General features: G+C 43.1%; 1 protein-coding gene across 3 annotated transcripts; it reads left to right on the top strand.

Moving 5' to 3' along the window:
* The first annotated feature begins 4,828 nt into the window (after nucleotides 1-4,828).
* On the top strand, nucleotides 4,829-14,308 carry LOC136541830 (flowering time control protein FPA-like). 3 transcript variants are annotated; one of them, XM_066533950.1, is made up of 5 exons: nucleotides 4,829-4,975; nucleotides 5,045-5,419; nucleotides 9,206-10,428; nucleotides 10,724-12,187; nucleotides 13,192-14,308. In XM_066533950.1, the coding sequence occupies exons 1-4, from the start codon at nucleotides 4,973-4,975 to the stop codon at nucleotides 12,183-12,185; spliced, it is 3,063 nt and encodes a 1,020-aa protein (XP_066390047.1). In that variant the 5' UTR covers nucleotides 4,829-4,972; the 3' UTR covers nucleotides 12,186-12,187; nucleotides 13,192-14,308. The 3 variants fall into 3 exon arrangements, with proteins under 3 accessions (XP_066390047.1, XP_066390046.1, XP_066390048.1); XM_066533949.1 differs by having other exon boundaries at nucleotides 10,724-12,192; nucleotides 13,192-14,307; XM_066533951.1 differs by having other exon boundaries at nucleotides 4,855-5,419; nucleotides 10,724-12,192; nucleotides 13,192-14,307.
* Nucleotides 14,309-16,762: the final 2,454 nt, after the last annotated feature.

The raw sequence follows: 16,762 nt of genomic DNA, 5'->3' as shown, positions 1-16,762 counted from the left end.
CAATTAAAATTTTGAGCACACAAGTAGAGGGAGCAAGCTCATGAACTTGTATGGTGCATTTGAATATGCATTTCATATGTTTGCTTGCATGACACAAGTTTTAAATTTTAATATCCATGCTTGTGTGGTGTATGCTAGTTGTAGGTTTGAATGATAAAATGAAAAACTAGCATGCATAGGATATCTAATGATTTCATTTCCAAGTATTTCCAAGTGGTATCAAGCTAACCATGGTGCTAAAGATGGTATAATGGTGCACTTCGATTGGTATCACACTCAAAGGTCCATCTTTTACACCTTAGCATCATTTGGTAGACATTGTCTCTTATATTTCCTATCTAAGCATATGTGCAAGCTACAATCCAAACTCTTAGCACATATATAGGGGGAGCAATTGCTACCATATGGGGTTCATGAAACCTATCCATATCCTTTTATACATGGTAAATATGCTTGGGCAAGCAACATGGATTCAATTGAATTTTAATTCATATCTTTGTGAAAGGGTTGTCATCAATTACCAAAAAGGGGGAGATTGAAAGCTCTAGTTTGGTTTTAGTGAATTGATAAAACCCTAAGTGCTAACCTAGTTTATAAAGTGATCATGACATAGGTAGCACATTCCAAGTGGTGAAGCAAATAAAGATCACGACATGATGATGGTGATGCCATGATGATGATCAAGTGCTTGGACTTAAAAAGAAGAAAGAGAAAAACAAAAGGCTCAAGGCAAAGGTATAAATGGTAGGAGCTATTTTATTTTGGTGATCAAGACACTTAGAGATTGTGATCACATTTAGGTTTGATAGCCGTACTATTAAGAGGGGTGAAACTCATATCGAAATGCGGTTATCAAAGTGCCACTAGATGCTCTAACTCATCGCATATGCATTTAGGATCTAGTGGAGTACTAACACCCTTGAAAATGTTTGTGAAAATATGTTAACACATGTGCACAAGGTGATACACTTGGTAGTTGGCACATTTGAGCAAGGGTTAAGATACTTCACCAGCGAAGTGTCCGCCCGTAGTATGTGGACAGTCTGATGGTGCCACCGGCGCCCTAGACAGAAAAGATGGAGGTCACGGTAAGTGACCAGACACTAGTCTCTGAAGGACCGACGCGTCTGGTCAGTAGCAGTAGAAAAAGCATAGCGTTGGTCATCGACCGGACGCTGGCACTGAAACGACCAGACGCTGGCTGGCTGTGTCCGGTCACACTGACATGGTCATGCACAGAGGAGTCACCGAGTAACCGGATGCTGGGTGTGTCCTATCAAGCATGATCGGACATGTCCGGTCGTGAAAAGTCATCTCTGGATGCTTATTGGAAACAATCGGACGCTGGGGTTCAGCGTCCGGTCACTTTGAGCTGCAGCGTTCGGTCATCACTTGACCATTGAGATCGGGCGATCAACATTTGAACAGAGGGGACACGTGGCACGCATCGCGTGACCGGACGTTGAGGTTCAGCGTCCGGTCAATATGACCGGAGCGTCCGGTCACCCCGTGTTGTGCTCAGTGAAGGGATACAACGGCTCTATTTCGTGGGGGCTTCTATTTAAGCCCTATGGCTGGCTCAAGCTCACCCTCTTGGCCATTTACATTGAGATAGCAACCTTGTGAGCTTAGCCAAAGCCCTCCAACTCATCTCTATTATTGATTCATCATCTTTGTGAGATTGGAAGAGAATCCAAGTATATTGCTTGAGTGTTTGCATCTAGAGGCACTTGGTGTTCGTGTTTCGCTGCGGGATTCACTTGTTACTCTTGGTGGTTGCCGCCACCTAGACGACTTGGAGCAGAGAGGATTGTCGAGCAGAGGGTGGTGATTGTCTCCAGCTTCGATCGTGGTAATTGTGAGGGGTTCTTGACCTTTCCCCGGCAGAGAGCCAAAAGGTACTCTTATGAATTGCTCGTGGCTCGTGTGATTCTCATTTTGTGTTGGTTGTGTGGCACCCTATTGAGGGTTTGGCGTGTGATGCCAATTAGCGCGTGAACCTCCAAGTGAGTGAATCGCCACAACAAGGAGTAGCTTGCCGGCAAGCAAGTGAACCTCGGTAAAAAATCATTGTGTTCATCATTTGATTTCGAGGTGATTGGTCTTCATTGGTATTCATTCTTGTGATTGATTGGCTTCTTCCTCGACACGGCGGTATAAATAAATTGCTCACTCTCATTACTTTACCGCAAACTAGTTGTCAAGCTCTTTAGTGTAGCTAGTTGTGAGAGCTTGTTAGTTTGGTTAGTGTGGCTCTTTAGTTAGCCTTTGAGAGCATACTAACTTAGTGTAGTGTCATAGCTATTGTGTGGATAGAAACTATATAAACTAGAATTGTGGTAGGTGGCTTGCTTTTTAGTAGGCTAGCGCAACACTTGCTTCGCCTCATAATTGTCTAACCGGTTTGTAAGGTGTTGTTGTAGAAATTTTTAATAGGTTATTCACCCCCTCTAGCCATTAGGACCTTTCATCATGCCAATTAGGGTTACAACATGCATATTGATTAGGGTTGTAACAGGGGCACTGATGAGGGTTCTAGGACAATCTCTATCGCATGCTCAGGTTGCTACTTTATAGAATTCTCGAACATGGATACTGTATGATCATGCATAGTTGTTAAGGTTGCAGCATCCATATTCATTAGAGGTCACAACACCCATAACGATTAGGGTTATTGTGAGCATATGAATTAGGGGCCTCAATAGGCGTACTGCTTAAGGTTGTTGGGTTTGCCCTATCATCTTCCAAGTTGGTACCTTTTAGAATCAAATACGGGTTATATATACTCTTGCAGATTGATTAGAGTTGCATCATTCATATTGATTAGGTGTCATATCACCTATACCAATTAGGGTTGCAGTAGACGAACTAATTGGGGCTAGAGTAGGCATACTAGTTAGGATTGCATCAGGCATATTGATTAGGGTCATGACATGGGTTGTGACTTTGGTTCCCCCAATTCCCACTTTTCAATTTGTTGTGATTTAGGGTTACTTTAGAGATTAGAACTATTGTTTGCAATCCTCGTGAGTTTGCAATATGTTTATCCACCTCCTCAAATTTGCACCACAGGCTAGGGAGAGAGAGTGGGTGTGAGAGCTTTGAGAGGTCCATGGGTGTGGTGTGAGTGCCACATTGACTTATGGGTGGGCCCAAGCTGAGGGAGAGCTAGACAACGCAAATTCCTATATGTTTACGCTCTATTGGGCTATCTGTCGAGCGTTGATAAATTGTCTATTGGTATTTGTTTAGGATGAACTAGCTATGTGTTGGTAGACCAGTGATACTGGACGGAGCGTGTCATGACACAATAGAGCTAGAAATGTGCAATTTTACTTGACTAGTTTTCAAAACATGAACTTTGATGATGCTTATGCTAAACAAAGATGCAAAGCCGGGTCATGACACAACACCTAGTGTCCAAGGTCTAAGCCATGGCAATCAAAGATAGGCGCATTGGAGATCATGCTTCAACACTCTTTTAGAGATCAATTTGATTAAATTAGGTGTGAGTTTAGAGATTGTCGTGCCTGGCAATCATCTGTCCAACCAAAATTTAGTTGACTCCCCATTGCCAAATGATGTTTCAACAACAATATTTGAAACAATATTGAAGAGGGCCGTGCATTTTGTGGCACCTGGATTAGCAATTCCGCCAAATGTCGTGATACATTAGTTTTTGGTCCAACTTATACAAACTATGAATTCAAACAACTACCAATCTAGCTTTTATATAATCTATCTTTTAGCAACCGCTTTTAAAAGCCAGTTTACACGATAAAAAATATCCAAACAAGCATATATATATTCTACGTAGATATAGATATAGATATATAACAAAGATAGACGCATTGGAAATACATAGGAAGTATACACCTAAGCCAAGTAAACTTTCTTATATATATAAAAAAAGCCAAGTAAACTTTATAGATTCCATTTTAGGTAGTGTTTGGTTCGGAGATAAGGTGGGGTGGGATGGTCCCAACCCTGGTTCATAGGATGGGATGACTTCATTTTCTGTTTGGTTGACGAGAGATGGAGCCATTCCATTTTTTGTTTGGTGTGGAGAGCTCAAAAGTGAGATCTGTCACTGACAAATGGGACCCATGTATAATTTTTCCTTTTTTTCGTTTTTCTTCCTCTCTCTCTCCTCTTATCCTCCTGTCCCAACAGCCGCTCGCACCAGGCCGCAATCCACCTCCACCATGAGTCGCGCCGACGACACGAGCTCAGCCGCGCGCCACCCCGTCGGCGAGCCTGGCCGCGAGCCACACGGCGCCTCCTCCTCCGCGGCGGTAGGGCTAGCCCAGAGCTTGCGTGCCTGCGGGGGGCAGAGCTCGTCGGGGCCGGCACGATGGCGCTAGGGGCGGAGCTCGCCAGGGCCGGGCATGCCGACGCCAGGGGCAGAGCTCGCCGAGGCCGACCACGACGGTGCAGGGCGGAGCTCTGCTCCCATGGCCGCGCGCGGTGCCTGTGGATCTCTGTCTCGCCAGATCTCCACCTCCGAAGCTCGCCGGACCTCAGTCGCCCATGGACCTCCACCCCTACCGGCCTCCACCGCACCCGGCCACGGCCTTCTCTCTTCTCTTCTCCGCGTCGCTCTTCTTTCCGACAGTGTGCGCTCGCGGCTCGTCCCACTTGGGGCATCCCCGTCCGTGAAATTTCTAGGAACAGGAACGCCCGACATCTAATAAGTATATTCACATATGGGATGTCCTCAACCCTACTGACCTCCCAACCAAACACAGCTCATCCCAGGTCATCTCATTCCATCCCACTTCCTCCCTGCAACCGAACACACGGTTAGAGACAAAGCTCTACACCTAAATATAAATATCAGCTTGCGAGAAAATCGGCATTTCATTTTTTTTTTCAAAAGAAAGGAAGAAAAGCCATTGGGCTTCCTCATCCGTCCCATCCAACCGCAAACCCTAACCTCTCAATCGCCGCCGCACGCCGGCGCCAATCGCCAATGGTACAGCTCCATCCTTTTACTGCGATGGAAATGCAGCTGCGCTGACCAATCTCGACCGTTTTTTTGCAGATGGCGAGGGACCGCCGCGGGCCGGGTGGACGGGGGAGGTTCGGCGGCGGGCCGCCGGGCGACGAGCGGCCGGTCCGTCACGGCGTCCGCGTCGAGGAGGATCCGTACTTCCCACTCCCGCGTCGGGGGTCGGGCTGGGGAGTGGCGCCGCCGTCGCGGCACCTGTGGGTGGGCGGCCTGGCGCCCAGCGTCACGGCGTCCGACCTGTCGGAGCTGTTCCTCCGGTGCGGCGACGTCGAGGATGTCGCCCGCCAGCCCGGCCGGAACTTCGCGTTCGTGAGCTTCCTGCGGGAGGGGGACGCCGTTGCCGCGGTGCGGGAGCTCCAGGGGGCTCGCCTTGCTGGGGCGCCTGTTAGGATCGAGTTTTCCAAGGGGGTTAGTGTTGAACATCCTCTGTTCATTATATATTTATTTAATTTGACTCCAAGCAATTATCAGTGCGGTGTTCTTCTCTTATCTTGTGTACAAAACCTTAGTGTTTCAAGACATGCTGAATCACAAGAGTTAAATTTAGGGTTCACAGCACTGCCCCAGTGTCAAATCGGTTCAAAACAGGTATGCCCGGAAATGTGACGGAACAGAGTTTTAGGCTGTTTCATGGGCCTGGCTAATGATGAATCTCAATGTTGTTCACCTGTGTGAAATTCTACCAGTGCAGGATTTATTTAGTCAGCACCATTGGTCACAGGTTTCACTGAATCTGAACAATTACACCCACAGTGTCTCAGCATTTGTGACCCTTAGTTGTCAGATGTCCTGCAAAGGGCAAACGATAGCCATCTCGGCGGAACATAGCTAGGATTATTGCCATGTATCTTCCTCTTGCCACTGCACTCTGAATCATCAATACTAGAAAGTACCTGCTTGAGTGTGATAAATATGTTCCTGCTGTCTCATGTCAATAGTTCACCAATAGCTATGAGGGACTGAGTAATTTTTTTCCATTTATTTAGGGCAACTCTTGTCTCTTAGTAATAAACCTCTAACAGACGGTTCTTAGAAGGTCATTTGTGGGGCGTCCTTATATTTAATCAAAGATCAAATGTGCATCCTCATGGCTTGAAAAATCCTGTGTTCAATTGATGATGACATCTTCAGCTGTTTCATATATAGTGCATCTTGTGATGCTGAATAATCAGGGAAACTGTTAATGAATGTGAAACCTACAAGGACACTCTTTTGGGGGGCAAAAGTGATGAAATATGTTATCCCTTATGAAGCATCAGAGAGAGACTGCTGCAAATCCAATGCATCAATATTATCGATATGTCACACTAAATTTCCTCAGCACTAAGTACCCTTTCTCAACTCTTTGCCCTATGGAGCTTCCTTACACCTTTTTATTTGTGATGTGAAAGATGCCAGAAATATAATGTGCGGCTTGAAATTAAGTTCCATGGAACCAATATGTAGCTTGTTTTACTAGGCTAAATATGGAATGAATATTAAAACCTTAAGGTACATTGCAAGGACCTCTGTTACACTTAATCCATGCAGGCCTGGTCAATCTAATTAAATGCAGCAGTGCAGCACACTGTTGCTTTATATGAACCCCCTATTAGTTTTATCTGTTTGACGTTTTGTTTGCTTTCTGGACAAACGGGCAACTACCTGTAAGTTTAATGTTGTCAAAGTAAATGTCCAAAAGGATAAAGCATCATCATTCATATGTAGACATATATTTTTCTCTTTTATCTCTAAAGCCTTTTATGTAATGTCAGACTTTTTGGTACTGCTAATCGCACCAACTCTACTTCTGATTGTCTTGGATTCAAGTGTACTAAAGTATTGGTGAACCATAGGAACAGCAGAAATCTCTTGACTCCTGAGTTAATGATTGATCTAAGCACATGTGTCAGACGTCTACATCATTGACTATTCATGGATCCAGTTGTGTTCTACTACCTCTGTCCCAAAAAGAATGCAATTCTATATCTAATCAAAGTCAAACTATTTTGAGTTTGACTAAGTTTATAGAAAATTGTATCAACATCTATGATTCCAAATAGGTGCACTACGAAAATATATTCCATGATGAATCTAATGATACATATTTATATCATAAATATTATTATCCTTTTTGTATAATTTTAGTCAAACTGAAGATGGTTTGACTTAGTACTGCAGCTAGAATTGCATTATTTTCGGGATGGAAGGAGTAGAACTTAGCTGGATAAGCATTAAACAGTTGCCCTTATGCCTCTTGGGTTAATTGTAATTAGCTGGCATGCCATGTTATCAGTCATTTTGGACGTATAATCACAAAAAATGGGTGACTGATTGAATTTCCATGCATAATATTTTGACTAATAGAAATATTGCCATATCCATCTGGTACTGACGCCTTGATTGATTGCTGATGGACTGATGTTACTGGACTCACCTCCTTCGCGATGTGCTGACTCATGATGCTATGACAAGTTGAACGCAAATACGTACATGAACGCCTTCAAAAAGGAACATACATGAATACTTTTTAAAACTACACCAATCCAGCTATTTTGACCTGTTAATTCAAAGGAATCATCAAGAACAATAGAGGAATGCTTGTGATGACTTGCGCCATTTTAGGTACTTGAAATTAAAGAACACAACTAAGAAACATCAAAACACAATTAAGTAGACAAGTATGGTAGGTACAGTAATTTCTGACAAGAGGAGCACCTTTTGCCAAACTTTACGAATGGACAGCCAGAGTTGGTATGGTAGGAAACCTGGTGGAGTAAAGAAACAACTGAATATCCTTCTCTTTTCTCTATGCAGCACATGGCAATATATTGCACAATGATAAAAACTGATAGGGAAGTAATATTTTTTTTTCAAAACTACTGATATGGTTGTATGGCTACATATATCTTGAAGCAATACAAAGAGTAAAGGATAGTTGATTCATATTGAGCCAAGAACAACTCATACATTTCTTCAGTAATACCATATTTTGAACCGACGTAGGTCAAGAAAATTAGTTATACTTGGACGGGAAATCGAGAACTATAACTGGTTGTCATGGCTTGCAGCCATATTGTGTCATTGTATCTGGTTTCCTACTTAAAAATTCATTACTTGACCAGACAAATACCTTCTATATCAGCATCCGCATCTGATACATGCTCAGAACTACGGATGCAGACATGAAAGTTTCCAGAAGCATTGGTATATGCAGGCTTTAGCTGTTTATAACAAGAATTGACACAGGCAAGGCACTGTAACCCTTGTTCGAAATATGGTATGCCAAAAAATGACAGTGACAAGTCCTGCAAATGGCTGTCCGCTAAGCACTATCTCAGAAAATTGTATAGCATTTGGGTTACATCATGGAAAAAATGGAACTATTGAAACTTGAAAACGTTGTTGCAAAAAGTGTTTGCAAATGTTGTGAGGACCAGATGTTATGGTAGCCTCAATATTCAACCTTTTCAGCATCCGATGTTCGGTGTTCGCAATATTTGTGAACTCCTTTGCAACAAAATTTCTTAGTTCGCAACACTTAGCCCATCTTTGCTGGATATGTCTCTGTGCTTCTTTGGCTTGGTGTAGAATGCTGTGAAACTGGAAATTTGGCTATCTCTCAGTGTTCAATGAGTGTCTAGTCAAGCTCATAATTTTGTTGGACTGCTGTCTTCAAAACCTTAAAAGACGAGACAACTAAGTTTCCGTTATATGTGGCTCACCAAGTTTGATGTAACTCATTATGTACTGAACGTCGGAACCTTGAATTGGTTGCCTATACTATTACAAAGACTAGATGCCACATATTCCTTCATCCTTTTGCTACTGTTCTCCCCCTAATATAGGAAACAATGACATGTAGGACAGAATACTTGTGGTCATTGGGTTATTGGGTTGGGGCTTTCTTCCCCTGATCATGTTAGCTTGAGGAATTTATGTTCTCTATGACAACCTCGGTATCTATAGTACTTTGGAGTTTAAGAATAAGAATACTGTTGTAGCCAGTGGAGTTATCTCCACTGCCATGGAGGTGTACCTTATCGCTAGTTTGCCTCGTTTAAATTCATCTTTCTATGATCAGGGCTAAACAACGTTCAGTTTAATTTGTCTATTATGCTTTAATCTTGTATGTCCGGATTTCCCATTATCCTACTTTTACACTGTTGCACACATCAAGTGGTACTAGGTTACCTGAACTATTTGAATTTTCAGGATAAGGCTTCAGGTAGCTCAATGGATGACAGATATACACAACATGCTGATGAGCGGCATTCTATTGAACGTGGGAGAAAACGGCATCTGAGTCCTGAAAACACAATAGATAAATATAAAAGAAATAGGTCAACAGAACCTAGCGAGGTGTTATGGATAGGCTTTCCTCCTGGTTTAAAGGTAGATGAGGCTCATCTGTGGGAAGCCTTTTCTCCTTTTGGGAAGGTTCTCAGGGTAACAACATTCCCAGGCCGAACATATGCATTTGTCCAGTACACTAGTGTTGCAGCAGCCTGCAGAGCAAAAGAAGCACTTCAGGGAAAGCTTTTCAATAATCCACGAGTAAGCATATGCTTTTCTCGAAATGAAGGTGCTGCGCCAGAAGTTGGGAAACGATCATTTGTTGCCCCATATTCCCCCCAACCTAGTGCTCGGCCTGTCATCAGAGACCATGATTTTGAAGACTTTCCTAGGGCTAGGCCTTTTGATAGCCCTCCAAGAGATTTTCGCATGTCAACACCACATTTTGGCCCTAATAGGTTGTCAAGAGATGCTGATGATGTTGGCTTCAGCAAGGGTAATTATTTTGAACAGGACGCTGGAATAGAGCTTGGCCATGCGTCTAATATTGAGCCTTTTAGAACACGGGAGCTGGGTCAAGAAAGAAGGCTGGCTGAGGAATTGTATGAGCCCCATAGACAAAGCCCTACTGCTAGGAGTGATGCGCCATGGAAGCCATGGAACAACATTCCTTTTGACAGACCTCAGAGACCCTTACCAATGGAAGCTTCTTGGGACGTTGAAGACAATTCATATCTTATTTCAAAGAAGCTGAAGGGTGCTCAAGTGCATGATACTGAACTTCCTGAATATCCTTTCTCAGAATTTGATCGAGGAAAAGTTTACCCTGAGTACCAAAGGAGGCCCCATCATGATCTTTCAGAAGATGGTTTACACTCTAGAACCTCTTCGTTTACTGATATGCATGATAGACATCATGTTCATCCTTTAAAGAATATAACTCCACTTACAAATAAACATGAACCATGGCATGCTCAAGAGAGTTTCGATAGGCGTTTAGGGAAAATGGATAGATCTACTCCTGACCATCATGAACCTGCTCTTAAGGATGAATGGAAATGGAATGGTACAATAGCAAAGGGAGGCACACCGATCTGCCGAGCTCGATGCTTCCCTGTTGGGAAGGTCCTTAACTTCATGCTGTAAGTTTCCATTCTTATATTCCTATATTTTCTGTGTTCTGTCGTAGCTACAGTTTACAACACAGCATCTACAGCAGGGAAGATTAGCATGCACTTAAGATTCCGTTCACAAGTGACTCTTAGTTTTTGTAGTCGAGTCATTATATCTATACTTCATTACTGCATGCTTTGGTATGTTGCCCATAGTGCAATCCCTTGGATATCTGTTCTCTATATTTACACCATTCCATATTTGAGCATCTTTTGTTCGAACACTGAGTGTTGATGTTCTTTTTGTTAATTTTGTACTTTTCAGGCCTGAGTTTCTGGATTGCACTGCTAGGACAAGTCTAGATATGCTTTCTAAGCACTACTATCAAGCTGCTGGCAGCTGGGTTGTATTTTTTGTCCCAGAAAATGATGCGGACATGACAGCTTATAATGATTTCATGAGTTACCTAGGTGATAAGCAGCGTGCAGCAGTCTGTAAGCTTGGAGAGAGGAGCACCTTGTTTCTTGTTCCACCTTCAGATTTCTCAGAGCAAGTACTGAGAGTGCCTGGAAATGTCAGCATATCTGGAGTCATTCTGAAGTTTCAGCAGTCAAATCCAGATTACAGCTCGCCGAATCGCAAATCATTGGAGAGAGCTCACCAATCTTCTGCAAGTAATTTCAACACTGATGTAAGCAATTGTGAAGATCTGCATGCACTGAGAAGGCTCAATCCTCCAGATATCAGCACATTCCCACAGGGTCCAGATTATGTCCGCTCATCAGGTGTAAGCTATACCCCAGCAAGTGCAGATTTTATTCCACCCTATAAGCCAGAGAGTGCTCCTCCATATGTTGTCTCTCAATTACCGCAAGAAAGGCCACCAGCGGACCTCCCTATGGGTATTGTACAAGGCCAACACCAGCAACTCCCAAACAGGTTGCTCTCAGGATGGTCCAATAACCTGGATGATCCAAATCCAGGTTCTGGTAACTTCAGTTTGGAGCAGGGTGTAATCTCTCGTGCGCTAAATAACAGGACACAGGATCCGTACACATTTGCTTCCGGAGTAGTACCAACTGGAACAGCTTCAGGGTATGCACCAGGTGAAGCATACAACAGCATGTCCTGGCCTTCCATGCAACCCAACTCACAGCAGGTAGCTAGATCTGATCAACCTACTATTCCAGTATCACTGCCACCTGATCAACTTGCACAGCTGGCTGCCCTTCTTGCACAACAAAACCAACCTAGAAAAGTTGGTTTGCCTGTGGACAGCTCAAACAATCAATCTGGATTCATACAGAATTCCAATCCTCATGGACATGCTACAATGATGCCAGGCAACTCTGGCTCCATCCCTGTCCAGAACTCACTGCCACCTGTTCCACCGTCTATGCAACAGTTACGTGCCCATGTGCCAGTGCCACCAATAGGCTCGCTACCTGCAAATCCACTCAATGCGCTTCCGACCAGTGCTCCTATACTTTGTAACACCACTTTGCCTATGCCACCCATTCATGCTTTGGTCAACCCAGCTCATTCTTCCATGCCAATGAGACCGTTCGTTCCTCCACTTCCTGAAGGTCCTCCACCCTTTCAGCAGCAAACATCAAGTGCTCCCACAGTGCAGCCTTTAGCTACTTCTGGCCAGCAATCTAGCCAACAACTACCTGCTCAGGACCTTGATGGAGATCCTCAAAAGCGCCTTCAAGCAACACTGCAATTGGCAGCAACCCTGCTTAAGCAGATACAAAATCAGTCAAATCCTGGTGGCCAGAAATAGATGTAAGGTAATTATTTCTCAGAAATCTATTTCAAAATTTTCTTTTCATTTGCTTGCAGAATATGTATTGATTTCCCATTTGTGAATGGGCCTGTAGTCTAGTGGTTGCAGGGCCTTATTAGCACCCCAGTGGCCTGAGTCTGATTCCTAGTGGGAGTGAATTTCCGGGGCTATTTTTTTTAATTAAAAAAAACACCCCTTGCCTGCTGATGTTCCAGTGACGCAGTTGCAGAGATATGTGGCTGCTCCTGGACAGATGTTCCAGGGTGTTTGCTCGGTCCTACAGCAAGAAAGACTCTTCTTCGCATAGTACCCAGGGATGATGGTCTTTACCCTAAGGGCCGAGTTTTATTTCCTATTTGCTTATGCTAACATATTGCAGCAGTGCATTTGCTGCAGGATCTGTGCATTACTTAGTCAAAACTCTTTAAGTTTTCTCTGCCTGGTAGAAAATGTATTTGCTGTCTGGTAGAAAATGTATTTTTCTTTGGGATCCTGTTATTTAACATAGAGATAGAGCCATAGAGGGAAACTTCGAGTTTTTGAAGATGTGATCTGATCTGATCCTGAAGATAAAGAGATGCATTATCTTTGCACCTCTTCCTATCAGTTATCAGTGGATCACATACCTTCAAAGCAGATGGTGGCACACTGTATACCCAGTGAAAATAGATGTAACTTTCATCCTATGCCAACATCTAGGTTATGCGAGTGGGTAGCTGATTGGCCCAGCTGTGTGCCAGCCGAAGCCCAGGTGCATATCCCTAGTTGAAGTCCACAGTAACATGTTTGTGGAGTTGCTTTGGAAGTTGTATAGAATGGTTCCAATATACTAGGAAAGATAGTTGCATTAATTCTTTATTCTTATGCCTTTTATCATTTGGTCTGTATAACCTAATTGCAAGCTAACGAGCCCTTGATTCTCGCCATTTATTTAAAACAGGGAAACTGATTGCACTTTTCAGCAATTCATACTCATCACGATTTGTATCACATCTTATGGCAGGTATTGGTAATGTCTAGCAGCAAGGATCATCATATGGTGGCATCCTTTTTTGTTCTGATCTGAGGAGCTTGAAACTGATGACTACATACTTCTGTGGTTTATACCATCACCTCCTGTGATGTGAATTTTTAGGATGAGTGGTTTCCTTGTAAACCACTCCCTCCATTCCAAACTATAAGATGTTTTGGCTCTTTTTGCATACATAATTTTTGCTATGCATTTAGATATACAATGTCTAGATATAGTTACATAGTAAAATCGATGTATTTAGAAAAGTCAAAACATATTTTAATTTGGAATGGAGGGTGTATAGACATTAGCTGTTGTCTGCATTGTTGTTTGCCTGGTATAGATGGTGGAGCCTAATTGACTGTCTTGTTTCCAGAGGGTATGATGGTATGGCTAACATTTAGTAACAATAGCACTGCAGTTTACTATGGATGTTCACCCCAAGTTTGCAATTTTTGCCACCTTATCATCAGGTGTTGCGTAATTCGTTGTTTACTTGTGCCCCCTTTATTCGTAGTGATCCTTATGATGGTGTTCATTGCTACATGAAACCTAGAGAGCCTTGTGACCCCCTGACGTGCCATCTGAGTATCAGACGGTAAATAAGGCATCTTACTCAGATGTTTGCATGGAATCGTCCGACAGTTGTTGTCACACACTATGGATATGTGTTCTAAAGGCAGTGAAGCCTCTTGTTACCTTTGACATTGCTTTAGCTGTTTAGCATGTTAGCAACGGGGTAAAGTATAGCTTGGCGTGACTCGTGATGTGTAATCTTTGGTCATTCGAAACTGGCTGCCGCCATGGAACATCTTTTAGTTCATGACTGTCCTCTGATGCTGAGGTGCTTCAGATTCAGAGCAGCTCCTTTTTCTTCCCCAGTTTTTAATCCTCGCTGAGCTTTCACCTTTGTGTGGGTGTAGTACATGATTGCGGCACTTGTTTCAGTGCATCAGCTTTATGCTGCTCTCTGCCATGGATGGCCGGCCTGTCTGCTAAAGAGCATGACTGTGCCATGCCAAGGCGGCTGTTGTTTTACTCCCCAGTCACTGCTTGCTAAATGCTACTGCTACTCCTATAAAGTTGTCATGGCATGGAGATTTGGGTAGAAGTACGTAGTATGATGATGGCACTGAACGGCATTTTAAAATGCAGCAGATTTATTCCTCTGGTCTCGCTCGTAGGCCCTGTTTGGCTTGTTGAAATTTAACTGAAAACACTGTTCTGACTGAATTGTTGTGAGAGAAAAATACTGTTTTAGCTGAAAAAACAAGTTGAATAGTGCGGATTATAAGGTAAGCCGAACGGGGTGTAGTGGCATGACACGGATGAAGAATGATGGCCTTTTTCTGTGCTATACGTATTACCTGGTGCTTAGTTCCTTGTTTATTGCAGCCCTAGATTTGCATCTCTCTCTCTCGCTCTTGTTGACAAAGGGGCCGTCCGTGGTGACGTGGCTTTGTTGGGTGAAGGCGAGGCGGTGGTGTACGGATTCAGGTGGTGTGCCCTGTGATGGCTCATGGCTGCCTGCTCTATTCTTTATGCTCTGTCTTGTGATGGAGGGAGCTTTATTTCAAGTGTTGTGTTGGAGGGGGATTTATTCGAGCTTTATTTCAATTTGGATTTGGGCCGTGGTAACCGCTTGTTTGGACGTGGTTGGAACTAGGAATGTACCAGCAAGATCCATCAAGTGCTGTTGAGGCACGGCACCTTGTCATGGGCCCTGTCCACCACACGAAATCTTGGCATCTGATTGGCACGGATCCCATAATTACATTCTTTTTTGACCAAAGGAGTATATAAGGACATTTTTCGCCCCTTTGGTCGTTGTGCAGTTGTCGACTGCATCGAGCCGTCGAGCCATGCAGCAAACCTCCAAGAGGACAAGATGTGTGCTCCAATAGGCGTTGTTAACCGAAAGCCATGGATTTTTGCTGGTTTTGCCTGCTATAGCCAGCGATTTCTCACACCTCTCCTCTTATCTTAGGATAAGTATATCCCAGCTCAACAACCAAGCAGCATGGACAATGGCCTTGGATCCTCCATGCAAAGTGACCGTCAGTTTAATGGTCTTATGCTTTTTCATCGTGATTAATCAGTCAACGAACAAAAGAGAGACTTGCTTCCACGCATGAAGAAGGTCTGGTGGGTTAGAGGCCCTAGTTGTTTAGGAGCTGCCTGCAAAATTGATGGCTTTTGCCTAGCCAGGCAAATTTAGAAAATTTCTGTTTGGTTTGAGTTTTGTGCTCCACAATAACGAGTGAATTTGGTGTAACATATATCGTTATATACATCCACTCAGAAAAAGTGCCTTAGAATATTATTGTTTTGCAATTTGTAAGATTTAACAAAAATGTATTCCTAATGAAAATACTTGCATATATTCAACACAAAAGTCTCCATATGTTCTAGTTAAAGACTAAAAAGAAGAGTGCAAAATTAGTGATAAGTTTAATCTTTCAAAAAGTAGTAACAAGTGTTGGCATGTAAATATTGTTGATTACCTTACCTTTCATTACTTTAAAGACTAAGAAATCAATGCGCAGTCCGTGTACCACGTCATAATACAGAGCGAATTAGGACCGTTTAGACCTACATTACCAAAACCAAGTTCATGGACCCAGAAATAACATTTGACAATGGAGGGACCTAGGTGATACCCCTTATCAAGTTGAAGGATTACATGTAGGGGCCATGTCAATGCACAATCACATTGCCACATCAGCATACAGAGCGGGTTAGAATCCGTTTGGACTTGGATGTTCCCTAGAGCCATGCTCATGTACCTAGAAATAACATTTTAAGAGTAGAGGGACCTAACTAGGTGACATATCTTATCAAGTTGAAGGGCTGGTCATGAACTTTTCTTATTATATTATTATTGGCATGATTGCAAACCAGGCTTGAGACCCTTATTCGGTTTAACCTTCCTCTTAGAGATTGAAAAGTTACTATATGTGGGGGAAATGAACTTAGGTGTCTCATCTCTCCAAACCCAACAAGCCCTTACAGGGCACATTGGCCCCGTTCGCTTCGCTGAAAAAACAAGCCGAATCATTGTTCCGGCTGATTTATTGTGAGAGAAAAACACTGTTCTGACTAAAAAAACAAGCCGAAAAAGACGGATTATAAGAGAAGCGAACATGACCATTATCAGAACTAAAACATAATACTAGTAAGATAATAAAAATGTGTGCCTCCTTTGCTGAGATCAGTACGTGCAAATGACACAAGCATTAAGTTGTACGCTTGGTTCACTAAACATTCACGGCCAACCATTGAAAACATTGGTTACCATTTAATAGTAACAAACGATAAGGCGACAACACTTTTTTCTTCACGGAGGCTTCACCCACTGATCTAGAAAAAAAGATGACCCAGCGACTTGAGAGGCTGAGATCAATGAATTGAGTCCGCGTAACATACACATCTCGGCCTTCATTTCTAAACTGAAACCCACCTACTAGTTTCTAACCAAATAAATACCAGTAGTCCTATCACCTTTTGGGTTAGTAGTACTAATCCACGCTTTTTGTAACCGGTTGCAACTAACCCAGCAACT

The sequence above is a fragment of the Miscanthus floridulus genome, chromosome 3 (genome assembly GCF_019320115.1).
Source record: "Miscanthus floridulus cultivar M001 chromosome 3, ASM1932011v1, whole genome shotgun sequence".
Classification (NCBI taxonomy): domain Eukaryota; kingdom Viridiplantae; phylum Streptophyta; class Magnoliopsida; order Poales; family Poaceae; genus Miscanthus; species Miscanthus floridulus.
This window is presented reverse-complemented; position numbering and strand designations above follow the sequence as displayed.